The 26,902-nt window shown below is 43.6% G+C and overlaps 1 protein-coding gene across 3 annotated transcripts in view; it reads left to right on the forward strand.

The window, feature by feature from the left end:
- The window catches only part of FBH1 (F-box DNA helicase 1), a 44,812-nt gene extending 21,805 nt beyond the window's left edge, over positions 1-23,007 (forward strand). Inside the window, exons 9-21 of one of the 3 annotated variants that reach the window (XM_058532369.1) lie at positions 1,321-1,489; positions 2,210-2,432; positions 3,090-3,177; positions 3,258-3,344; positions 4,521-4,657; positions 9,132-9,231; positions 9,321-9,442; positions 11,246-11,321; positions 11,930-12,127; positions 12,692-12,817; positions 14,341-14,447; positions 21,880-22,011; positions 22,509-23,007. In XM_058532369.1, the coding sequence (XP_058388352.1) occupies positions 1,321-1,489; positions 2,210-2,432; positions 3,090-3,177; positions 3,258-3,344; positions 4,521-4,657; positions 9,132-9,231; positions 9,321-9,442; positions 11,246-11,321; positions 11,930-12,127; positions 12,692-12,817; positions 14,341-14,447; positions 21,880-22,011; positions 22,509-22,679 (1,736 nt within the window). In that variant the 3' untranslated portion in view covers positions 22,680-23,007. Of the gene's footprint in view, positions 1-1,320; positions 1,490-2,209; positions 2,433-3,089; positions 3,178-3,257; positions 3,345-4,520; positions 4,658-9,131; positions 9,232-9,320; positions 9,443-11,245; positions 11,322-11,929; positions 12,128-12,691; positions 12,818-14,340; positions 14,448-15,166; positions 15,300-21,879; positions 22,012-22,508 lie in introns of those variants that run through there. The other 2 variants (XM_058532367.1, XM_058532368.1) reach the window with 2 other exon arrangements.
- Positions 23,008-26,902: the final 3,895 nt, after the last annotated feature.

Raw genomic sequence — 26,902 nt, forward strand, 5'->3', positions numbered from 1 at the left:
AATTAAAATGACTTGCCCCAGGTTAAATAAGCAAATCAGTGGTGGAGGTAGAATTCAAAGCTGGATCTGTTGCTCTCCAAAAACATCATGCCTTTTCCCCTCCCCCCTCTTTCCGTCTTTCCCCACTCCTTCTCTTTTTTTGCCATGCCATGTTGACTCCCATCATTTCTGTTTCTTCTTGATGGAGACTTCTTTAGCCATATGAGTCCTATATGATCTCTGAACTCTTACTGTAACTAATCATCTGTGTTAACTGTTCGATACCTGATTATATAGTAAGAATAGCCAACACACACATTTTATAAATCTTTCCACACTGTGTCATTAATCTTCAAAGCAGCCCTGTTAGGTAGGGAAAGAGGTACTATTTTCCTTCTTTTACAGGTGAGTTTTTTTGTTTCTAAATCCATATTTTTTCACTCTGCTATGTTATCATTATACTCTCATTTTGTTCTAATTGTTTCAACGGTGTTGGTATTTTATTCCCAAGTAGACTAATGTAGGAACCTTGTCGTGTAGTTTTTAATACACTCTCAGGACTTAGCATACAGCGGAACATGTAGCAGCTGCTCAATAAATACTTGTTAAATGAATGACAGTTGAATAAGTACATAATTGAATGAAGGTGGAGAGGTTGGGCAGATGAGAGTGTTCAGAATGGGTCAGAAGAATCTTGAATCTCATTTGCATGCTCTTGCTGTGGAAACGTTAATGACTCGTAGGTGGGTAATAGCTACAGTTTATGGAGTTCCTCTGCGGGGTACCTTGATGATTATCTTTATCTTGCCAGACCCTACAAGGTCTGTGTTACCCGCACATGGCTGAGCAGCAAACAGTGAGGTCGAGTGGCTCGCCCTTCACTACTCAGCTAGAACCTGCCAGAGCCATAGTCCCAACCCAGGTTGATCTAGTTTAAAATTGGCTGCTCTTTTCACAACACTGTTTTTAGTTTTTTTTTTTTTTTTTTATAATTTTATTTATTTATTTTTCTCCCCCAAAGCCCCAGTAGATAGTTGTATGTCATAGTTGCACGTCCTTCTAGTTGCTGTATGTGGGACGCGGCCTCAGCATGGCCGGAGAAGCGGTGCGTCGGTGCGCGCCCGGGATCCTAACCCGGGCCGCCAGCAGTGGAGCGCGAGCACTTAACCGCTAAGCCATGGGGCCGGCCCCTGTTTTTAGTTTTAATCTGTATTAAAAATCTTGTCACTGTCTGGTAGCAGGCAAGAGGTGAGATAAGCATGGGGAAGACCTCCTTAGGGCATCCTTTGGAACAGTTTCTCCTGGTCAGAGGGTCACGTCCTTTCCTCTTGGTTTCCCCAGGCACCGGGAAGACCTCTACCCTGGTCAAGTACGCTGAGAAGTGGTCTGAGAGCAGGTTTCTGTATGTGACATTCAACAAGAGCATCGCCAAGCAGGCCGAGCTAGTCTTCCCCAGCAATGTCACCTGCAAAACCTTTCATTCCATGGCCTATGGACACGTCGGGCGGAAGTGAGCATTGCATTGCCACCATCGTTGTTATGTCCTTACGGTTTTCACATTGTGATCATTATGGTCACGTATGAGCTTACACCATAACAACACTGAGAGAACCTAATGCTTTTATCTCCATTTACAGGCAGGAAGTATAAAGATGGATTTAGTGATTTGTACTTTTACCCTATAAAAATATATTGTTTACAAATAACAATATCTTGCTGAAAGGGGCATTCTCATTTCTCGGGAGTTGAGGCACAGAAAGTCAAAATGACTTGTCAAGTTCAGGATGTCACCAATCTGATTGATCAGTTTTCCGCTTTCGTTGGAAGGGAGGGAGGGAAGGGGAGAAGACTAAGCAGGGGTGCGGTTGGCCCAGGTCTCCTGGGGGCTCTGAACCAGCGTTCCCTGGGACGTGAAGGCTTCGAGGAACTCTGTGTGTCCCTCTGGGGGCCTCATGGAGGCTGGTCCACACCTCAGAATAGTAGTACCTGCCGTGAGCTGCTTCATATTCTGTGTTATTATATGTGAATTCCTGAAAGCCTAATGAAGCCATTTCAAATCATACATGGACCTTGCTCAACTTCTCTGGCTTTTTTCCCCCCCCTCACCTATATGTGACACTTGAGTGACCTTATGGTGTCATTGGAGAGAAGGGGGTTGGGAGTAGGGGAGACACTAAATACTGAATTGTCAGTAAAGCCAACTGCTGTTCATTTGGGATATGCATTACAGGTACCAATTAAAGAAGAAACTGAATCTCTTCAAGTTAACACCCTTCATGGTAAATTCTGTCCTTGCTGAAGGGAAAGGAGGATTCATAAGGGCCAAACTAGTGTGTAAGACTTTAGAGAACTTCTTTGCCTCGGCTGATGAAGAGTTGACTATTGATCATGTGCCTATTTGGTGTAAGAACAGCCAAGGACAGAGAGTCATGGTTGAACAGAGTGAAAAACTGGTGAGTATCTGAACATCTTGAGTATTGGCAATCTGGGCGTAAATGGGAAGAGTTGACATGGTGCAGTGTCACATTTGTCTTTCATTTCTTCAGAACTGCTGGCAGGAAGTAAAGTGGAGGGGAGAGACTGTAGGCCCATCGTGATAGCTGTGAATTGTGCGGTGTCCTCTGTGAAGAACACCTGTAGACATCTCACTTAATCCTCACACTGGTCCTCCCGTTTAGCAGATGAGGCACCTACCCAAGGTTTATAAGAGCTTGTCGTTGGGTCTGCTGGACCTAGAATCTAAGGATTGGGAATCTCTTTTCTAATTTTTATTAAGTCTTCTCAATCATTTGCCATTCTTTTTATAAATTAACTATCAGTCATAAATCTAGAGAAATAATCCAACGTTTTTTGGTTCATCAGATGTTGTGCTCTCTCAATGACATTCTGTCCCTGAGCTTGGTACGGCCCCAACTTCTTACTCATCTTGGCACTTGACATCGTTAAAGGCTGTCGTGGAACCAGAGGGAGCTTAGGGCTGTGCCTGCTGCTCACTGTGCTGTGATGGTGCCTTTGCTCTGACCTCTGTATTTGGAAATGCAAATGTGATTTCAGGGTGCTGGCTTTTCCAGGGTCTTAAACCGAGAGTTACCATATCACTTGCTTTCTAGAATGGTGTCCTTGAAGCAAGCCGACTTTGGGACAACATGCGGAAGCTGGGGGAATGCAAAGAAGAGGCTTACCAAATGACTCATGATGGTATGAAGTTCCCAAGTCTTGATATCTGTTCAGCGTGCCTGCTTTAGTTATGAATTCTGACTCTCACTTCTCCCTTTCAGGCTATTTGAAACTCTGGCAGCTGAGCAAGCCTTTGCTTGCCTCTTTTGACGCCATCTTTGTGGATGAGGCCCAGGACTGTACCCCAGGTGATAAACTATTCAGGACATCAGTAGTCAGATACATAGAAACAACATCATGATTATGTAAGAGGACATATATGTGAATAAGTTGATTATTCTTATTTGTCGTAAAGAAGAGGAGCAAATGATATTTAGTCATTCAGAAATCCTTTCTGACTTGACTTTGGATGTCAACACTTGTCCTTCCTCCCCACCCAAAACAGATTTATTTCCTTTAAATGTTTTGCTTAGGTTATTCTTGAAATGTTTTCTTTTTTTTTTGAGGAAGATTGGCTCTGTGCTAACATCTGTTGCCAATCTTCCTCTTTTTCTTTTTTCTCCCCAAAGCCCCAGTACATAGTTGTGTGTCATAGTTGTAGAGTTGTAGCTCTTCTATGTGGGACGCCGCCTCAGCGTGGCTTGGTGAGCGGTGAGTAGGTCCTCGCCCAGGATCCTAACCGGCGAACCCCAGGGTGCTGAAGCGGAACGCATGAACTTATCCATTGCGCCACTGGGCCAGCCCCTGTTCTTGAAATGTTGACTAAGCGTAGGTCATCAGATGATAGGGCCCTAGACTCATGCCAAGTGGGAAAAGGGAGTCATTTTAGAATGAACAATTTGTGTTGTATACTTTTCAAGCAACTACTAGAAAATAACGTGACCTTGCAGGTCATTTTGGGGCCTTAAGCAATAATATTAGAGAAGACAGTTTGCCTCATTTTGTATTTGCCTGTGTGGTTTCTTATACTCAGTAAGATAATCTGCATTCCTAGGATTAGAAACTGTTTCTTGCGTCCATTATAAAATTGTTTCTCTGGGCCGGCCCCGTGGCTTAGCGGTTAAGTGCTCGTGCTCTGCTACTGGCGGCCCGGGTTCGGATCCCGGGCGCACACCGACGCACCGCTTCTCCAGCCGTGCTGAGGCCACGTCCCACATACAGCAACTAGAAGGATGTGCAGCTATGACATACAACTGTCTACTGGGGCTTTGGGAGAAAAAAATTAATTAATTAAAAATAAAATAAAATTGTTTCTTTGGATTGAGTGTGCCTATCCTGCAGGAAAAAATAACTCTGCTGTCCAGCATGTCCTGGCTTAGTTTCATGAAAGTGTTTTCATCCTTTGATGGCTTAAATATGATTTCTTTTTGCTGTGTGGGCAGGCGTTCCTTCAGATCTCTTACTTTCCCTCTTATTGGTTGCAGCTATCATGAATATCGTGCTGTCACAGCCATGTGGGAAAATCTTTGTAGGGGACCCACACCAACAGATCTATACCTTCCGTGGTGCAGTCAATGCTCTCTTCACGGTCCCTCACACTCACGTCTTCTATCTCACACAGGTAAGAGCTCTCTTTACTTCTGGGTCCCCAGAAGTGTATAAACAAGCATTATGGTTCCCCACCCTTGTTTCTCAGGGTTTGCCATGTGCCAGGCCCTGTGCAAGGTTTTGTGTCAGGCTCACAGTCTGTAGCAAATCCCTGCTTCTAAGCAGTGGTCCTCAGGGGGTCTGCAAAGTCAAAACTGTTTTCCTAATAGTTATTTGCCTTTTTCACTGTGTTGACATTTGCACTGATGGTGCAAAGCCAGTGGTGGGTAAAACTGCCAGTGCCCTCCCGTGAGTCAAGGCCTCGGCACCAAGCAGTACTACTGGTCATTGTATTCTTGACTGCTACAAACTCAGTTGAAAAAAAAAGCAAAACAAAAAGCAGTTCACGTGAGAATGTCCTTGATGATACAGCAAAAATGATTAATTTTATTAAATGCTGACCCGTGACTACGTGTCTTTAATATCTGTGTGATGAGGTGGGAAGTCCGAGTCAAGTGCTTCCGCACAGTGGAGTGTGTGGGCTGTCTGACGAAGCGCACTTTTGTGGTTGAGTTGTGAGCTTGCTGGCTGCCTTTCCTTGTGGCACCATCAGTACTTGAAAGAACAGCTGACAGACCACCTCTGGTTATTCAGACTTGGGTGTTTGGCATTTTCTCAAAAATGAATGAAATGAGCTATGACTTCAAGGAAAACAGCTGACAAATGTTTGTTGCCAAAGATAAAATTCTTGCTTTCAAGTGAAATCAGAATTTTGGAAAACTCCTGTCTGCCACCATGAGCATGACGATTTGTGGTGTCCTTGATTGTCCAAAAAGGCTACTAAACACTCCTCCCTTTTCAGTACCTATCTGTGGAAGGTTGAATTTTCTCCCTGTACTTCAGCCAACACAAGACATCACAGCAGATTAAAGGCAGACAGAACTGAGAATTCAGCTGTCTTCTATTAAGCTGGGCATTGAAGAGATTTGTAAAAATGTAAAACAGTGCCACTCTCCTTCCTAAATTGTTTTTGTATTAGAAAATATAGTTTAAGAAATGTGTTTTCTGTGTTATCATGTAATGGGTTTATTGTTATTTTTAAGTGAATTAAATTTCTTATATGGTAAATATTGATAGACACAACTCATATACATAAAAGCTCCATTGGGGCCTCAGTAATTTTTAAAAGTGTGAAGAGGGAGGCTGGCCTGGTGGCATAGTGGTTAAGTTCATGCACTCCACTTCAGTGGCCCAGAGTTCGTGGGTTCAGATCCTAGGCACGGACCTACACACCGCTTATCAAGCCATGCTGTGGTGATGTCCCACATAAAATAGAGGAAGATGGGCACAGATGTTAGCCCAGGGCCAATCTTCCTCAGCAAAAAGAGGAAGATTGGCAATGGATATTAGCTCAGGGCTAACCTTCCTTACCAAAAAAAAAAAAAAAAGTGGACCGTGCAGTGTGAGAAGCACTGCTTTCAGAGACTCGCTTCTAGTCAGAGGACATGAGAGGTGCCAGCTTTTTTTTTTTTTTAGAATAATTTTATTTATTTATTTTTTCCCCCTAAGCCCCAGTAGATAGTTGTATGCCACAGCTGCACATCCTTCCAGTCGCTGTACATGGGATGCGGCCTCAGCATGGCCATAGAAGCCGGCGCGTCGGTGCGCGCCTGGGATCCGAACCCGGGCCGCCAGCAGCAGAGCGTGTGCACTTAACCGCTAAGCCGCGGGGCCGGCCCAGAGAGGTGCCAGCTTTTATTCAGGTGTCATCTGAGTTTCATTCTGTTATAGAAAGTCCCATGGCCTACTCCGTGACTTTATCCCCTTGTGTTCCTGTCGTTGTAGGCAATAGTGATTTAGAGTGGCGTCAACTCAGAGTAATTTTTTTTTTCTGGGGAAAATTCGCCCTGAGCTAACATCTGTTGCCACTTTTCCTCTTTTTTTTCCTCCCCAAAGCCGCAGTACATAGTTGTACATTCTAGTTGTAAGTCTTTCTGGTTCTTCTATGAGCCGTTGTGAGCCGCTGTCACAGCATGGCTACTAACAGACAAGTGGTGTGGTTGTACGCCCGGGAACCGAACCCCAGCCACTGAAACAGAGCGCGTCGAACTTTAACTGCTAGGCCATCAGGGCTGGCTCAGAGTAATTTTTTTCAATAGACATTTTTTAGTTTCAGATTTACATAAAAATTGAGTAGATAGTACGGAAAGTTCCCGTATAGACCATGCATTCAGTTTCCACTATTAACATCTTATATTGGTGTAGTACATTTGCCACAATTCGTGAACTAGTATTGACACATTATTATAAACTAAAGTCATAGTTTGTTCAGATTTCCTTAGTTTTTACCTCCTGTCCTTTTTCTGTTCCAGGATCTTATTCAGGTTACCACATAGCGTGTAGTTGGCATGTCTCCTTAGGCTCCTGTTGGCTTGACAGTTTCTCAAATCAGACTTGCCTTGTATTTGATGACTTTGACAGTTTTGAAGAGGACTGGTCAGGTTTTGTAGGATGCCCCTGTACTGCAGTTTGTCTGTTGTCTTTCTCATGATTAGACTGATGTTATGCAGTTTTGGGAGAAAGACTTCAGAAGACAAATTGCCATATTCATCACACGACATCAAGGACTCAACTGTCAATGTGAGTGCGGACTGTTGCTGTTGACCTTGATCACCTGGCTGAAGCAGTGTTTGTCAGGTTTCCCAACTGTGAAGTCACTCTGCCCCTGCACCCCCTCTTCCACAGTGTATGCTTTGGAACGAAGTCACTGTACCCAGCCCTCAGTCAAGGATTAAGTGTTGGAGTATCTACATAGATTATTTGGAATTCTTTTGCTAAGGAGAGTAGTGTCTTCTCTTCTATTTATTTATGTATTATGTATGTATGTATGTATGTGAGGAAGATCAGCCCTGAGCTAACATCAGTGCTAATCCTCCTCTTTTTGCTGAGGAAGACCCACTCTGAGCTAACATCTATTGCCAATCCTCCTCCTTTTTTTTTTTTCCCCAAAGCCCCAGGAGATAGTTGTATGTCATAGTTGCACATCCTTCCAGTTGCTGTATGTGGGACGCGGCCTCAGCATGGCCGGAGAAGCAGTGCGTCTGTGCGCGCCCGAGATCTGAACCCGGGCCGCTGGTAGCGGAGCGCGCTCACTTAACTGCTAAGCCACGGGGCCGGCCCCTCTTCTATTTATTTATTCCATCATTTATACCAGTATGGACTCGGGTATTTATTTTATAATTTGGGTCATGGCTCACTCAGAATGGTTCTGTAGCAACAAAGTCCTGTTTGTTGAAAGTCTTATTTTCTATAGACTATATTATTGATGTGCACCAAAGTAAATAATACTTTATTACCTTAAGTTATAAATGCCTGGAAAAAGGCAATAAATACCATGAGTTTGGGGAAGAATGGTGTCTTTCCAGCAGAGTGATCAAGGAAGTAGGCTCTTGGGCCTTGTTTTGAAGGGTAGGAAATTATTTTGGCGTGCACCAAGGCAGGGAGAGTGTGGGGAGCACTCAGGAAATGACGATTGTGTGTGAGGCTGGTTATGTCGGGCAGTAGTTTTAAATTAATGTTGAAGGGCCAGCCCCGTGGGTTAGCGGTTAAGTGCGCGCACTCCGCTACTGGCGGCCCTGGTTCGGATCCCGGACGCGCACTGATGCACCGCTTCTCCAGCCGTGCTGAGGCCGCATCCCACATACAGCAACTAGAAGGATGTGCAGCTATGACATACAGCTGTCTACAGGGGCTTTGGGCAAAAAAAAAAAAAGGAGGAGGATTGGCAATAGATGTTAGCTCAGAGGCGGTCTTCCTCAACAAAAAGAGGAGGATTAGCACGGATGTTAGCTCAGGGCTGATTTTATAAGTGTCTTTTACACTTCTTCATTAGATTTGATTTGGAAAGAAGGGTAGATTTGCTTCAAAGAAAAGTTTGCCTTTGGTCTTGGGGATAAAGGAGAATAAGGCTGTGCAGACTGTGAGGGATCTTAAAAGTGCATGCATCACCTTTCCATCATGTATTGCTCTCCTTTTTTGTGGCAAGGGCGTGGCTTGATGAAAGTGTGTGGGCAAGATTCACCTGCAGAGGTACAGTGTGGCAGTGGGAGGAGACTGGAGAGAAGGAGACCAAGTAGATGAGGCATGAAGTTGGATTTCTGAGCTGAGCTGGTAGCGGTGGTAAGAAAAATAATGTAGAAAATACAGTGGAAGAATTGTCAAGATTTGGATTTAGTAGCAAGGGGTAAAGAAAAGTAGATAACTCTAAGGTTTCAAGATAGAAAATGCTATTCTGAAAACTTAGACATAAAGGCAGTGATTCTTTGATTGTCAAGCTCCTGTTCAGTATCAGTGGGTTCACAGTAGGGGAATTCTGAATATCCTTCCAGGTAGAGTGAGTCAGGAATGATCAGTTGGGTTTGCAAGGCCAGGACTTGACAGTAATGAAATGTGCTAACATACTTCAGGGAGGGGTCGTTAACTCCTTTTGTTCTGTTGTCTTCCAACAGAGTTTTAGGTTTGGTGTGGAAATAGCTTACGTGGGAGCTACCATCTTGGATGTCTGCAAGAGAGTAAGGAGAAAGACTTTGGTTGGAGGAAACCACCAGAGTAAGGCTTTCAGTTACTCTTCTTGGTTACAAAGATGAGTTTTCCTCTTTGTTTGGATTTGCCATAGAGTTTGTGCTCTCTCCCAAAAGGTGGCATTAGAGGTGATGTCAAGGGGCAGGTGGCCCTGTTGTCCCGGACCAATGCCAATGTGTTTGATGAGGCTGTGCGTGTGACGGAAGGAGAAGTACCTGCAAGGATACATTTGATTGGGGTAAGAGTAAATTTCTGTTGACTGCCTCATGCACAGAAATGCTGCCGACAGACGTAGCCGGTGAAAATGTTCAACTTCATTAGGATTATTATGCAAGCAAGCATTGGGTTTTTGACTATTTTCTCCATCTGCGCCGTGACTGAAGTCTTTACCCCTGGCCATTGTGATTATGCTAGCCAACTTTCCTGTCAAGTCAGACTGATAAGGACTGAGGATCTTTTCTTCCACTCTTTAAAAAGAATAAATGCCCTGCTCACCTTTGACTGTGCAAATGAGGCTGCCGGCTCTCTGGAGTGTTTTGGTGTGTGTTGTTCATTAGTCTAAGAACAAGCGAGATGACAACGCAGCTGGGAGGTGCTTGTGGGCTCCACTGTAGAATGTGTGAACACCTGGGTTCTAGCTCTGGTTCTCTCACTAACTGTGTGGCTTGTGGCAAGTCACAGCTTCTGTGTGCCTCATTCTCTCCCTCTCTAAGGTAAAATAATGCCTTTCCTTGACCTGTTTCACGGGGAAGTTAGAAGGATTAGGTGACGTGTGTGGCCTTTTTAACTCTTTGAAGCAAAGTCATATGACTAAAAGACATTCACTCATTCGTTTATGAAAAAAATATTTTTGAGGGCCTACTGTATGTAGACAATAAATATAGTAAGTGAATCATCATCAAAAGATGTTCTGACTTTTCTCTTATTTACAAAGATTATAAACCAAGTTACACAAATTTGGGGAATTAAAAGGAAAACAGAATCACCCTTCATCTTAGTATTTTATATGATACTCCTTTTTGCTAATTATTTGTCTTTGTCCTTATAGATGTATATTTTTACATAATTGTAGTGATAGTGTACATAAAAAATTATGCTGTTTTTTACTCAATGCATAAGCATATTTTCTTTCGTGTTGCTACTTTAATGACTTTACAATATTTCATCTAGTGGATATAGCGTAATTTAGCCATTTTCGTTATTGTAAGCAAAGAGTACTTTTGGAGTATCATCCATGCTGGGCATGGTATAAAGCAAGTTGTTCTCATCCCCTCTCTTACATCTGCTCATCGCCTGTGGCATGTATCATTACACTTGATCACATCTGGTTTCCAGTTATAATGTATACTGTCTTATTTCAGTCTCTGTTTTATGTTAATGTTTTATATGTCCCTTCCCAAAATGATGATAAATCCTTGGAGTGTGGAGCCTTTGTCATGTGTTTCTTCTGTACGGGGGCCTGGTGCTGTGCGAGAGCTGGGGCCCCCAGTCAGTACTCAGCACGTGCTTGTAGGTGGAATTGGGGTGAACTGGGATACAGTCAGGCCCTCTCCTCTAGGAGGTAACCTTTTAAAACATATAATAATCTGGACCTATAGACGTTCTCTAGTTCCTTCCTCAAAAGAAACAATGGTAAGTATTCATACTCCACGCTTTGTATTCAGGTATCACTGTATTCTTCATTGCAACCATTTTATATTCCTGGGAGGGAGATGATTGAAATTGCCCTTTTTTGACAAGAAAGCAACATGCAGCTAGTTTTTGCCTTTTTTTTTTAACATAGGAAGAATTTGAGGTAGCAGCCAAAACTCAGCTTTGGATAATCCTGGGTTTTCAGGCTATGTTATAGCCCAGTGCTTCTGTGCTTGGTGAAGTTTCCTGCTTACTGTCTTTATGGGTGCAATTTGAGATCTGTTTCCAAGCAACCATCTCATTTCAGAATCCCATCTCTACATTTGCTTTACTTTGTTTTGTTAAAACAACAACAAAACAAAACGAAAAACAACAAAAAACCAAAAATCCCACCAAAAAACTTTTTCAGGGGATTAAATCATTTGGATTGGACAGAATCATTGATATTTGGATCCTTCTTCAGCCGGAGGAAGAACGGAGGAAACGTGAGTACCCTCCTGGCCATGGTGCAGTGGACGGAAGCACCCCATCATGGGATGGGAGAAGGATGGGCTGCTCTGGTTTTTCTCCTGGAGAAGGGTGGAGCTAGTGTTGCTCTTTTCCCATCAAGAGTGGGGTGCCTGAGGCCTCCTGTTTTCACAGGTACTGATAGCTCTTTCCAGATCCTTGTCTCAGGAGTCTAAATTTCTTTCCAACGTTGGTCCCTTAGGCTGTCTTCCCTCACCATCTTTCTGTCTGCCTGGGCAACCTGACACACCGACACTTCTCCATGGGCCCCAAATGATCATTTCTAGCATTTCTATAGCGCTTTTCTTCTCGAGACTGCGCTGTTCCACATCCCTGTGAAGTAGGTAAGGATCTCAAGGGTAGGGCTCTTGATCCTCAGTTTGGAGACGGAGAGGCTAACGCACAGGTCATTTCACGGACTTGCCCAGGAACACACAGCAGGTTAGTGATGTAGTCGGGACTAGAACCCGGATCTCCCAGCTTTAGGACGTTCATTCATTGTGCTGTTGGTTAGGAACGTGTAGCTGCTGCCACTGCATGTCAGTATAGCCTATGTCACGTTAACCTGTATATTTCTTCTCCTTAGAAAACCTCATTATCAAAGACAGATTTATTAGAAGATGGGTGCACAAAGAAGGCTTTAGTGGGTTCAAGAGGTACGTGACTGCAGCTGAGGATAAGGAGCTTGAAGCTAAGATTGCAGTCGTGGAAAAGTATAACATCAGGATTCCAGAGCTGGTGGAGAGGATAGAAAGATGCCATATAGAAGACCGGGACTTTGCAGGTAAGGAGGACAGTTAGTTCTTCACTTCCCCCTGGGTGGAGGGACAGATGATCTTCTCATGCTTCTCGCCCACATGAGTATCACATGTGACCGAGGGCGGCCTTGCTGCGTTCTTGGCATCGCCAAAAAAGAGAGGGGAACAGAGCTGCCTTCCTTACCTCGGGACCCTGTATTTCTGGTCCACCTCCAAGCTGGTAGAATGGGACTTTCTAGTCCCAGCTCTGCCACTGTGGGACTTCGGGCAAGCCACTCACCCCTCTGCTGGACATCTGTCCCTTCAAGTGTAAAATACAGGGGTGGGCAGGTCGCTGTGAGCTCTGCAGTGTGGTTCTGAGATATACCAACTCGCCTGCAACTAATTTTCTACTTTCCCTTCATCTTTTTATTTTTCTCTCTCTCTTTTTCTTCTGAGTTTCCTCTTTCCCCCTTTTCCTGCAAAGCTGCACACAGGCAAAGAAACGTAGTTGAGTTTTAAGAGTAGAGTAGGAAGGGTGCCCTCCTTCTCCCTCTCTCCTTTCTTTCCCTGTCAAACCCGTCTAACTGTAGGCTGTGTTTTTATTCCAGAGTACATTTTGGGCACTGTGCACAAAGCCAAAGGCTTGGAGTTTGATACTGTGCATGTTTTGGATGATTTTGTGAAAGTGCCTTGTGCCAGGCACAACCTGGCACAGCTGCCCCACTTCAGAGTCGGTAAGGACACTGGTTGCACTGAGGGTCCTCTTTAAGCGTTGACTGGGGTCCTTGCTTTGGACTACCTTGCTTTCTGTTGAATGGTGGGGCCTCTTGGAATGATCCTTCTAGAAGGAAAAAAACCCTCCTAGTCCTAAATTTTTTATTCTTATACTGTATTTTTTTAGAAAAACTGAGCTTACAGGGTCAGCCTCTCTCAGGGCTGCTTGTAGGGCGCTTGTGTTGACAGTGGCCCTCTTTAACCTGCATTAACTCTGCGGCTTTGTCACTGTCAGATGTTGGGGGCCCCAGCCATGTAAAAGCTTCAAAATGTACAGTTTACCTGCTCACCGAGGTGTTTTTTCTTTAATTAATTCTCTTTCTTTTTATTAAAGAGGCCAGAAAATCATAAAAGGTGAAATAGTAAGCACTCTTTATCATTTGTCTGCTTTTGCATAAATTTATACTCAGGGCTAGTTGTTGAACTCTAAGCGTCAGTGCTATTGTTTTGGTTTTAAATTAAAACTATGTGAAGTTTTCCCACAAACAAACAAAAGCTCTCTGTTAACTGTGGATTCAAAATTTGGGGCGTAGCATACATGGGCAGGCTGAAAATAGAAATACTAAAAATTCCTTATCTCTGATGAATATGTTCATTAAATGAGAGAAAGACATGGGATGGAACATAAATTGGAGTGGAGTGGGGAAAGGAGGTGGCTGTAGAGAGATACCAGCTGCTTTACGTTGGGGAAGAGAAGTTTATTTAATGTACTGCCACCTTTTTTTCCCCTTGCTGGTCATTACATGTTTACATATATATATGTACATATATGTATATTTTGGTAACAGCTATATTGAGATATAATTCACATACCATCCAATCCCCCCATTTGAAGTGCATAATTTAATGGCTTTTGGTATATTCACAGATCCCCTGCTCTTTATTGAGTTCTCACAATCGTGCTGAGTGTCGTGAGTGAGAGAAGACAGGTGTAAGGCAGGCAGTAAAGGCTTGTGACGGTTTTTCTTTTCTGGTTGTCCTGTGACAACATAAGACATTCCCAGATTGGACTGGGAGAAAGAGAGAGACAGCGTCAGGAAAAGGAAAGAACACGGGCTTTGGAGACGAGGAGACTTGGGTTCGGCTCCTGGACCCTTGATCAGCTGTGGCCTGTTTGTCCGAGTGACTTAACCTCCGTAAGCCTCAGTTTCCCCATAAGTCCCACAGGGTTGTCATGAGGAGAACTGGGAGAGTGAACAGAAATATGCACCGGGCACATCACAGGTGTTGAATAACCAGTGAAGAGGTTCCCAGGATTTACCAGCACAAACTAAAACTCAGTGTTTTGTGCCACTAGTCTTTGAGGTTTTTGTTCATTTTTGGAGTTGGTATTTGTAGGAAAATTTTATATATACAGCCAGCAAATCTTGAATGGTTTTCTTGGAGAGGAAAGGGGGTGAGGATTGTAAACATTTAGATAAGAACATAATTTTTGGCAAGCAGGCTTTTGAGTTGCTCTGTTTTTTCCCTTTACTTTGTTTAGAGTCATTTTCTGAGGACGAGTGGAATTTACTGTATGTTGCGGTAACTCGTGCCAAGAAGCGTCTCATCATGACCAAATCGTTGGAGAACATTCTGACTTTGGCTGGGGTAAGAGGAGCCAGTAGCACAGTTAATTTAATGTTTAGGTTTTAGTGGGTTTGAATAAGGGATCAACCTGTGGCCTTCTGAGGCCTTTGGTTCAGGATCCTGGGTTGGAAGGGAAGGGCTTCTTTCTTGAGTGCTTAGAGTCCCATTGCTAGTGCAGGAAGCGTTCTAACCAAAGAACCAAAAATGTGGGTTCTTTTCTAAATTCTTTCCTAATTCAATTTTAAAAGTTCTTTTAAAAATATCAGCTATGTTTATGTATTTCTTAATTTCTCCCTTGATTAATTAGTGATTCACACGCTTAGGGAACAGACAAGAATGTTTTCTGTATCTGCACCTCCTCCCTCCCACTCCCTAGTCCCTTTGCACTGGCATCTGCTGCTGCCACCAGTAGGCTTCTTGGAGAGGATTTGTCCTAGCCAGGGGAGAATGAATATTCAGGCGCCTGGCCTCTTGTCATTGACCGAGATGCAGAAAAGTGTCAGCACTCGCTCTTTACCCCTACAAACCAACCTTCTCCCCGGCTCTCTTATTTCTCTCTCTTTCCTGCCTCTTATAGTCTGGAGTATAAACCGGTTAGTCCTTTCAGCCCTGTTGGCAACTAGAACAGGAATTTGAGCTAACAGTTACTACTTAGTCCATCTTTCCCTGAGCCAGCGATTCTTAAGCCTGAAACCTAAAACTTAAGTATAAAAGTTATTATAAATATTCTTTCTTCTTAGCTATCTCCAAAACATACCAGATTTTGTATGGCAGGATGATTCAGTCGAAGTGCCGTATTGCATGTTCTACCAAGGAGGTGAGACTATTTGGAGCTGTAGAATCTCAGCATTGCTGCCAGTGGCTTTGAACCTTGGGCAGGGTGGGGGTGGGGAGCAGTAATCATCTTTTAGTAAATGGTATTCAGAGTCTCAGAGTCGTGAAGTGGTGGAGAAACAGACCGTGATGCTCATAATTGAATCTTGATTGAATGCCTAATATGTGCCAAGCTCATTTCTAGCACTGGAGGTGTAATAGTGGGCAAGAGAAATTCCTGCCCCTGGAGAGCCCACGTTCTAGGTGGAGAGAGAGACAGCAAACAAGTAAACAAATAGCATTTCTCTTCCTGTTTGAGGAAGATAATATCAGAGCTTAAAAGGGAGAAACTTTGCAGGTAAATACTCCATCTGACCCATCCCAACAGCAAAAGCTTGTTGCATAAGACCGATTACCTTGCATTTTTATCACACTTTTCTCTTTCAAGCCTCGTTGTCATTTTTCTTCCACGCCTCTCTGAGACAGGCCTATTTGGCCATCAGAATGTTTGTGGAACTTGAAATCAGCTGCGTATTCCCCAAGCAGCTTTGCTTCATCTGGTCCTCCCCGTGTGTGACACCTCACCTAGTGTGACAGCTCACGTGTCGGAGCTTGGAACCACCAACCTTTTTCTTTGGTTGCATCCGTACTGGTACCTGGGTCACGCATTGGAGTCGCCAGAGATGACTTAGAGCAGAACTCTGCAAACCTTTTGTGTGAAGGGCCAGACAGTAAATATTTTAGGCTTTGCAGCGTATGATCTCGGTTGCGTCTGCTCAACTCTGCCATCGGAGCACAGGAGCAGCCACAGAAAGTTCGTTAACAAATGACTGTGGCCATGTTCTGATAAACATTATTAACAACAGATGCTGGTCTGGATTTGGCCCCTGGTTATAGTTTGCTGACCCCTGGCTTTTCTTAATCTCTAAACCAGTACCCCAGGGAGTGAAGTAGAATAATAATTTTTATGTACAAATAATCTCTACCTATTATATGAGTTTTTCTGTAAACTTTGATCACAAATATTTGTTTGTTTGTATTTTGTTTTTTTTTGGTGAAGAAGGTTAGCCCTGAGCTAACATCCGTGGCCAATTCTCCTCTTTTTGCTGAGGAAGATTGGCCCTGGGCTAATATCTGTGCCCATCTTCCTCTACTTCATATGTGGGACGCCACCACAGCATGGCTTGATAAGCGGTGTCTAAGTCTGCACCTGGGATCTGAACCTGTGAACCCTGGGCCGCCAAAGCGGAGCACGAGAACTTAACCACTACACCATGGGGCCAGCCCCGATCACAAATATTTTTTTAGAACCTGTGGTATGGTTTTCTCATAGAAAAAGTGTTATGCTAGTGGTTAGATCCATAACAAAACCAAATTGTCACCTTGGTAACTTTTAGTGAAGATATTGTAGAGCAGTACTAACATTTTCACAGCATGGGTTAAGTAGGATTTTTTTTTTTTAACTTAGTTTCGAAAATTTTGAGACATTTAAAACTCAAGAAAATAATATATTGAATACCATGTACAAATCACCCCTATATATATTTGGAGTATGCATCTCTAAAAAATATGGACATTTTTTTCATGACCACAGTGCCATTATCACATCTTATAAAATTTATAATAATTCCATGTGGTCTCTACTACCCAATCCATAATCACACTTTTATGATTGTCTCAAAAATGCCTTTTTATAGTTGGTTTGCTCAAATCAAGATCCAAACAGACTTTTGGTCGTTCGGTCTCTTAAGTTTCTTGATTTACAGCAGTCCAAGACCCCTCCCTCCTTTTTAATGTTCCTGTCCTTTTGCAGAAACTGAGTCAGTTGTCCCACAGAATGTCCCACGTTCTAGATTTGCTTCTTCGTGTGGCTGTGTAACTTGTTCTTTGCCTGCCCTGGCTTCCCTATCCCTGGAAGTCAGCCGTAGAGGCTTCATTAGATTCAGGCTTAACTTCTCTGGCAGGAACCCTCCGCTTGGGGTGGGAGGGGGCTTCGCTTTGTTTTGCGTTAGTTTGGGAGGCAGTGAGTGACATCAGATTAATTATCTCCCCGTTAGCGATGCTGAGATGGTTCACCTTTTTAGTAGACAGAGCTAGGAAATCTATATTTTGAAAAGAAAGAAGAACCAAGAGTTCATACTGATAATTTCAATCCCAGTTTTTTATTTAAACTTTTTGTTGTTCAGTAGAACACCAATATATCAAACAGATGGGCAGTTTGCAGTTAGGATGAGGTGAACATCACCCAGGGCAGGAGATTGGCTTTGCCAGCCATCCCAGACGCCTTCCAGGTGGCCCCTCACAGCACCCTCCCTCCCGAGAGCACCTGCCATCCCAGCTTTTACTACGAGCACTCACTTTTCCTCATCATTTTTTACCAAGTGTGAGCCACCAACAATATGAGTGCTGAAAGCAATTAAAACGTGTTTTGCACACACTTCCTTCATTCTCCCATTTTTGTAAGGCTGCACTGTCTGCTTTGTCAGAGCCTGTAGCCGTTTACAGCCCTTATCAGTTGTAGTTCTGCAATCCAATTCAGATTTAACGGTAAAGGATTTTTACTTTTGCACTTGAATCTTTTCTCTTACACTGCAAATCTTGATAACAGTATTTATTAATTACTTATTGACACTATTCCACTGTGTATATTTAAAATAATACCAATATTAGTGTTAACAGAATACTGGATAGAATTGAAGATTTCCTAACAGCTCCATTCTCTGTATTCCACTAAGGATGTGTAGTCAGAATATCATGTTCTGAAGACACTTGAAATAAGTCCCTTTTCCTCTGTGGTTTGATCACCAGTTTAATTCCAGCTAGATATATTTGTTTGTTTACAGTCCCTACAAGGATTGCATTGCTTCTTTTTGGTTATCTTTTTTGAATTATAAAACATTTATGTTTTCCAAGTCAAAACTTTTTAACAAGTGTATTCAGAGAAGTCTCCATTCCCTTTGTCACTGAGAAATATGCACAGAGATCAGTCTTTATCGGTTCATAAAGCTCTTTCTCATTCCTTCATACAGCTGAGTAGTAGTCACTGTGTCAGCGTATCATGATTTATGCAGGCCCTCACTGATGGATATTGGGCTCTTTCCAGCTTTTTTCTTTTAATAATAATGCCACAACGTATAGTCTAACGCACAAGTCATTTTCTACTTTTGCGTACATTTCTAGAATCTAAATTTCTAGGTAAAGGATAAATGGATGTGTGATTTTTCTAGATATTGCCAAATTTTTCACAGAGATCGTATACCTTAGAGTCCCGCCAGTTATGTATAAGAGTCAAATAGGCTTTTTAAAGCTAGTTGGAGACTTATCAGTTGGTTACTGCATACATTTTGTGGGGAAAATTGAGTTTTTCCCATAAAGAAAAGAATACGGAACCTAGAGAACTACTTCCCCCTTAGTGAGATAGCGCCAGAAATACAGCCCATTTGTGTGAATGGATGTTTATAAGTCTCAGAGTCCTTGTGTGAGGAGGAGTGCTTCTTCTTTTTTCTTTATCACAGCTTACAAATCAATTTGAGGAGTGGCTAAGTCCACCCTCTGCTCAGAGAGGAAGGCCAAAGGAGATCTTGAAGGAGGGGAGGGCAATAATTTAGGGACTATGACAGCAGCTTGTGAACGGGGAGAGTCGTGCATGGTGAGGTTCGAGAACAAAGTGAGCCGTTGTTTCCTCTGACCTAGAAGGGTAAAGCATTTTAGTCTCCCCTATAACCAAGAGTAGGTCAGGCAGCCTCCTTTTTCTCTGACCCCTTTCGAAAATCTGGCTAATCACCAGAAGCTTTTTTGTTCCTTTGTTTCTTTCTTTAAGTTTTGAGGAAGTGAAGGGAATCATTACATTGTTGAATTATTAAGTGACGTAGAATTGTGCTTGCTGCTCAAAGATAGCTTCTCAGTCTCCCAGACTCTTAGGTTCTTAATCCAGATCTCACAGGCATATGCTTAGAACAGTGGCCAGCACGTAGCTGACGCTCAGTAAGTGTCGAGTAGATGACAGCAGCATCTCGTCCCGTTCTGAGGCTGGGCATGGCCTGATTGCACAGGCCCAGATCAGACTGCCTTGGTTGCCATCCTAGTTCTTCCACTTGGTGACCCTGGGCAAGTTACTTCTAACTCTGTACCTCTGTTTCCTGATCTGTAAAACTGGAGTAACAGCCATAGCTGCCCCTCAGGGGAGGTGGTTGGAGAAGGCTCGTGTTGACCTGATGAAATGACTGCATTACAGTCAACTGGGAGAGACGTGGGGATTCTCAAAGGCAGTCACTTGTCTGTGAGACATTGAACTCCAGGAGGTGGGTGTGAGGGCAGCGAACAGGCATCTGAGGAGGGGCCGTGTGGTCATGGCACACGTGCACTCATTCATTCAGCGGTAGTTGTGGAGCATTTCACCTGACGGAAGTGCTGTTGAGTCCTGTGCTTCCTCGTCATTTAGCTTTGTATCTGGAGGTTATGGGGGAGACAGAGAGAGACTCGCTATTGTGTGGTGATTAAGAGCAGGCCCTGGACTTAGGCACACCGGGTGTGAGCCCCATGTCTGCTGCAGTCTGGCTCTGTGATCTTATGCATAAGTGACCTGACTTAGCTCTCATGCCCGCATCTGTGCAGTGGGGATGATGACAGTATCACCCTCAGGAAGTCATTGGTGAGGATTATTATGTACAGTGCTTTATAAGCAAAGGAACCAGTGCATTTAGAGACAAAACATCCTGGTGTTATTTAAGGAGGGGGTGTCGGTATCATGTGCCCTTGGATTCCTGAAGGCCAGGGGTTCCAGTGAAGGTTTGGGGTTGGCTTGTGCTTTTCCCCTTTGTGATGGTATTTGCACAGCTGGCAGGGGCCCTTCTGCCAGCGCTTTACACAATTTGATGTGAGCCCCTTCACAGTTGCTTGGGTGATGGTGTTTCCTCACAATTCCTGGTCTTCATTCCTGTGAAAGTATTGGACACCTAAAATGTCACTAGAGAATCGGGGTGACTTTATTAGTTGATTCACGTAGTCATTTGGTGACAAATATGAGATTTATAGAGCCCCTGTTAGGTGCCAAGCACTGTAGTTAGTGCTGGGAGGTATAGGTAACAAAACAAGTCACGTGGTCCGTGATCTCAAGGAATTTAGTCTAAGGAGGAAGCCGTCAGGCAGTTTTAGATCCACCAGCAAGATTCTGGGAGTTGGAGAGGAGCCACGCTTACATGTGTTATGCAGTGCCACCGTGGGACAGATGGACAGCTGTCTCTACACGCCACTGCATTGTGTCTCTAAGTGCACCAATGACTGATTTTTGTTTTCAAACTAACTGTCTATATAGGAAGATTTATTTTCCCCTACGTTTGAGATTTTAAAGTTTTTTGGGGTTTTCTTTAGCTTTTAGAAATTGTTAGACTGTGAAATGACTCTCATTTGCCCAAATGGGATCCCTTCTCATCTTAAAGAGCCTATTAATGGATGGGACATAGAAGTCCCCCCTAAAGAGTATGTTCAGTGGCCAGACAGGGTTTTTATTGTGTGGAATGTGATAAACTAACTCTAAAATTCCTATGGAAGAATAATAGTCAAGTTAAGGAAGGGCAGGGTGTGGGGACTTCTGGATGGATATTCTGACTGAGTATAAAGAGATGTAATTAAAGCAGGCTGGTGTTGGTACATGAAGAGATGGAGATCAATGGAACAGATTAGAGAGTTCCCAGGAGGTCACATGGGTATGTGGGAACCTCGTATGTAGTAGTGTCGTATTACAGATCGATAGGGAAAGAACGTACTAGTGAGTGAGTAGTGTTGGGGCAATTGGCTTTCTATATGGAAAAAGTAAAGTTAAATTCTTAACCTCATATCCTCATAATAAATTCCAACTGGATTAAAGCCCTACATGTGAGAAACAATTTTAGAAATGTTAGAAAAATACCTTAGGATAAGGAAGGTTTTCTTAATAAGCATGACATAAAAATAGGAAATCATAAAACAGGTAAATCTGATTGCACCAAAACGTAAAACTTCAATGTGATAAAATAATAGCTAACATTTAGTTAACCCTTAAACACCATTCCTTGAGATACAGTTATTATTCTTTTGCCAGTTTTACAGATAAGGAAACTGAGGCACAGAGCAGTTAAGTAACCTGCCCAGAGTTTCACAGGTAGTGAGTGGACGAACCTAGACAGTCTGTGAACCTAGGCAGTCTGATCCCGGTCCTGTGCCCGTGACCTCGCTAGCTTTTGCTTTGGGTAAGTTAAAAGACCCACCACAGAATGGAGGGAGTTGCTTCTTTCATCCATTCAGCAGATGCTGCCTGAGCGCCAGCTATGTGCTAGGCACTGTGCTCAGAGTATGGCAGCGAGCAAGACAAATCGAGCAAGACAAATCTGTGCCCTCTGGAGCTTGTGTAATTGCAGAAAATAGGACTGACAGCGATCATAACCACAAATTTGTAAGGAACAGACAGCCTAATAGGTTGTTCCCTCTGGAATACAGCCTTACAGGCAGAGAAAAGGTAGAGAAAACGGGGCAGTCCGTGCTTTCTCACTCTAGGATTTACATACATCTAAAGAGTGTTCACAGCTCCTTAGCTGTTGGGATTTCCGAGTAGAATGTGGCAGAGGTGTTGCTATTATTCTCTCTCTCACTCTTCCCTTCTCAGGAGTACTTCTTGCAGGCAGAGCTGACAAGTAATGTTTTAAAAACAGGAGTGGTCCGCTGCTGTGTGGGGCAGTGCAGCAACGCCATCGCCGTGGACACCATGCTCACCATGAAGAAGCTCCCCATCACTTACGTACGTGGTCTTGGCGGCCGTGTTTGCTTTCTGTAGAATTTAATTCCATCGTTGTTGTTCTATTGCATGTGAGCTGTGCTTATCTGTGGGTGAGGGAGATAAAAGAGAAATTTGTATCATCCTCATCAGGGGCTTTTCATCTGTAAGGCACAAGAGATGTAATTGAGTCAGGGTGTATGGCATAGTCTAGGAGATTGGGTATGACCAACACTCAGAGGAGAAGTGTTTACCTGGAGAGCATGGTTAAGGTTTTCTTGGCTCTTCATTCCTGCCTTGGTAAATTCTGGTTTCTGCTCTAAGGGAATTTAATAGAGTTGAGACTATCCTAGATGATTGTGCTCTGGGACGTATGACTTCCAGAGGTTCACACAGTCTGAAAACATCAGAATCGTAATGCATAGTCCCTTGGCAGCACTGACAGCAGTCAACACTTCATGGTGGAAGATCCCTGTTCTTTGATTGTTCCCCTTACCTCTTTTTCTTACCCCTCAATGCAGAGCAACAGGAAGGAAAACAAGGGTGGCTACCTCTGCCACTCCTGTGCAGAGCAGCGCATCGGGCCCCTGGCCTTCTTGACTGCCTCCCCCGAGCAGGTGCACTCCATGGAACGCACCATCGAGAACATCGTGCTGCCCAGACACGAAGCCCTGCTTTTCCTTGTCTTCTGAAAGCCGAGAGGAGCGTTCTCCACAGTACAGAATGCCTTGTGTGGACCACAGTTACTTGAACAAAGCCAGTGTGGGGTAGGGTTCTCACTGACCTGAGACTCTGAATTCCCTCTCAGAACATTTTTTGAGGAAGACGAAGCCAACCAGAGTTGGACCTGCCATTTCTCCATTCCCTCTAGGTGGCCAGTTTCCACTGCCCCTCCTCCATGTGCGTCAGGCTGGGGACATGGGGGATGTTCTTTTGATAAAAAAACATTTTATGTATTTAAACTTTTATTACCAGGTTTCAATTAAACAGGCATCGTAGCGCTGGCATACCACTGTGTGACGCCTGCCTTCAGCCTTGTTGTTTTTCAGCTTCCTCCAACTTTCTCTTTTTTTGCTTCCTCTTCTCAACAGCTCTGTCACTGTTCACGTGATGCACCAAGCAGAGTATGAGACGTAATGTCCAGAGTGACAACGGACGCATCAAAAATGAGACTTTCACGCTGCGGGGACTCACACGTGTATAAGACAGTGTGTGCCTTTGTTGTTCTGGAGGTCACAGTTTAAACAGGGAGGCAGCGTGATACATAAAAAGGCAAGTGCGGAGTGGCAGTAGCTAGACTTGTCGTGTTTCGCACAGGCAGCAGTGACGATCGGAAATACTTGAGAGGGAGCTGGAGTTGTCCAGCTGCCGTAGGGGGAGGCTGGAGTAGGTAGAGATGGAAAGTTGGTACCCAGTTCAGTGGCTGGGGATGCTCGTGAATGGTGTGATAAAGCTATTCTCATAGAAACCAGTGAAAAAACTCACATCGCTTAGATGTACGTGGATCTGGTACTTTTACATTTTTGCCATGCAGCACTTCAGGGATGCAGATAGCGGGTGGGGGAGTTGGCACAGCATTGCCCAGAGAGCTCACCTCATCTAGTCTCTGAGGCCAGTCCAGCGAAGTCCAAGAGCAGACCTCACAGCCCCAGTTGTTGCAGTCCCCTAACCTCTCCTGCATCAGGCCTCTAGTGGAGCTTAGAGAACAGGCTGGTGAGTAAAGCAAGGGTGCTGTTAGATCGGGCCAGAGGTGCTTGGGCGGGTGAATGCCAAGGTAATGTTGGAGATGGAGGAAAATTCACAGAGTTGGACCTGAAAACAGGTGGGGTACTTTAATGAAAGAGGGACAAGGCCACTTCATCTGCTTCACCGGTGTTCCTGCCTGGCCTCAGTCAGTGCTTATGGATAACTTGGAATAAAAGAGCAAGTGAAAGGAAATTTCTTGAATTTGGATTGGGCACGGTATTCGGTGTGCTTTCACAGAGGGATTTGGGAGAGGGGTGGCGAGAGAGGGCTCATACACACACGCTTTCTGGAAATCAAGTCTCACCAACCTGAGAGGAAGCAACTTCTTTATTGGAGGAGAAGTCATGAACTCACTGAGCCTTCACTAAGCACCTGTTGTGTGGCAGGTGCCGTGTGAGTGGGTATATGGAATCGAAACGTGGTTCCTGACTCATGGAGATGGTGATAAGAAGTGTGGTTGTAGTTTGAGGTGAGGAGTGTTTGGAGAGAGGGCTGCACGAGTGCTCTGGGGTGGGAGGGCCGTCTTTATCAGAGTGGAGGTCTGAGGGCTGCCCAGAGTGGGGGGTGCTAGAGCTGTGTCTAATAACAGGACAAGCAGTTAGCTAGCTATTAATCAGTGAAAGAATATTCTAGAAGAAGGAACACTGTGAAGGACCAAAAGGACGTGTGTGGAAATGGCACTACCAGAGCAAAACGTCAGTACTGGTATTTTGGTACTTATTTTGAAAAATAACGGAAACTAGGAATTAGTACTAGTATTTCATTTTTTAAGTGTTAAGAATTTTTTAAAAATTATTAAATATTGGGTGTTTCAAATAGAAAAACAATTTTTAAATACCCAGTAAAAATATAAATTGTAAAAATGAGTGTTAAATATCCAATATCATTTTATTTTTTTATTTATTTTTTTGTGTGTGAGGAAGATCGGCCCTGAGCTAACATCCAATGCCAATCCTCCTCTTTTTTGCTGAGGAAGATTGGCCCTGAGCTAACATCCATGCCCATCTTCCTCTACTTTATGTGGGACGCCACCACAGCATGGCTTGACAAGAGGTTCATTGGTGCGCACCCAGGATCCAAACCCGTGAACCCTGGGCAGCCGAAGTGGAGCTTGCGCGCTTAACCGCTTGCACCACTGGGCCGGGCCCTCCATTATCATTTTAATTAAGTGATTAGATGAGAAGAATAAGAGCGTTTCTCAAAAATATAAACTAAAGACTACATGAAAATGAAAATCTATTAGATCTTTTTGAAAGTATTGTCTTTAAAATAAGAGGCTTCCATGATTTCATTTGGCTGTGAATGTATTTTTGTGCAAGATTTTCTGTAGAAGTTTGTTTTTACCACATAAATTGGGAGAAAAATAAGGAAAATAACTATATGCTAGTTTCAGATATTTTTCTTCGGTTCAGTAATTTTTGACTAATCTCTCTTATTTGATAACTTAGAGGAGATCTTTTTAAATTCATTTAAGAATCTGCAATCTATTGATTGCAAGTTCTAGTTTTTTGTTTCAAAGAAAGCATTTCTGATTCGTCTCCGTCGTCTTTTTTTTGTTTTAGAATTTTTTTTTTTTTTATTTATTTATTTTTCCCCCAAAGCCCTGGTAGATAGTTGTATGTCATAGTTGCAGATCCTTCTAGTTGCTGTATGTGGGACGCGGCCTCAGCATGGCCGGAGAAGTGGTGCGTCGGTGCGCGCCCAGGATCCGAACCCGGGCCGCCAGCAGCGGAGCGCACGCACTTAACCGCTAAGCCATGGGGCCGGCCCTGTCTCCGTCTTCTTTGATTTTATCCTGTATATAGAGATTCTGATACAGAGTTACCCATATAAAAATAAATGCTGTTATATCATATTTCATTTGTTTAGAAAGTATTGAAATAAAATAAAAATTATTCTTGCAATAGAAGCGTTAAAATACCATAGTGTATTGTAGAGTATGCATTAGTTTGTCCTTTCACATAATTATTCTCAAGACGTATTTCAGATTTTAGATTTTTTTTTAAAATAATGAGGCGATGATATTAGACCAACCTAAAACATTGGTATATAGACATTTAAAAATATCACAGAATACCAGCAACCGAAATTGCTATCACTAAGGTATGAGACTGTGGGAAATGCCTGGGGACAGAAGATGTGTACATGACTAGAGTATGTGTACAGTGGTAGCGGCCCAGCGAGGAGCCAGGTAACAAAAGGCCCTAAACACTAGGACAAGGAATTGAGCAGTATTCTGAAAAATTATAAGGAATCATGGAAAAATTTTAAGACATCAGATTTTCTTTTTAGGAAGAACATTTCAGTTGTAGATTGGAGGATGTTTTAAGAAGGTAGATAGGTTAAGAGGCTAAGAGTTGTAACCTCATCAAGAAATGACAGCTGATGGGCTGGACCGAGGCAATTGGAGTGGGACTGGTGAGGAGGCGATGGGTACATAGATTAGTGGTTCTGAAAGTGTGGTCCCCAGATGAGCAGCATCCACATCACCTGGGAACTTGATAGAAATGTAAATTCTTGGTCCTCACCACAGATCTACTGGATCAGAAACTGAGATCGAGACCCAGGAATTGGTATTTCACTAGCCCTACAAGCGATTCTGATGCACAGTAAATTCTGAGAACTTCTGCTCTTTGAGATTAAGAGGTGAAATCAGTAGGACTTAGAGAATGTTAGATGGGGATGGTGAGTCAGTGATAGGAATCTCAGTAGGACCTCTGGTTTCCTGGCTTGTTCTTCAGGGTAGATGAGAGTACCCTTCACTCAGACAGAAAACAGAACATGTAGTAGGTTTGTGTAAACATAATGATAAATTTGGTTTTCAACATGTTGAATGTGGGGTGCTTATGAGAAATCCAAGTAGAATTGTCCAGGAGGCTGCTGAGGAAACAGATCGATACTTCAGCCAATTGCTTTGGGCTGGAAATAGAGGTTTTAGATAGAGTTGTCAGTTTGTAAGAGGTAGTTAAGGTAGTTCAGTTGATGGGCTTATTCCAGCATAGTGTCAAGAATGGAAAGAGTTGAGGGCTGGCCCCATGGCTTAGCGGTTAAGTGCACGCACTCCGCCGCTGGCGGCCCGGGTTCGGATCCTGGGCGCGCACCAACACACTGCTTCTCTGGCCATGCTGAGGCCGCGTCCCACATACAGCAACTAGAAGGATGTGCAGCT

Source organism: Diceros bicornis, chromosome 36 (genome assembly GCF_020826845.1).
Source record: "Diceros bicornis minor isolate mBicDic1 chromosome 36, mDicBic1.mat.cur, whole genome shotgun sequence".
NCBI classification, from domain to species: domain Eukaryota; kingdom Metazoa; phylum Chordata; class Mammalia; order Perissodactyla; family Rhinocerotidae; genus Diceros; species Diceros bicornis.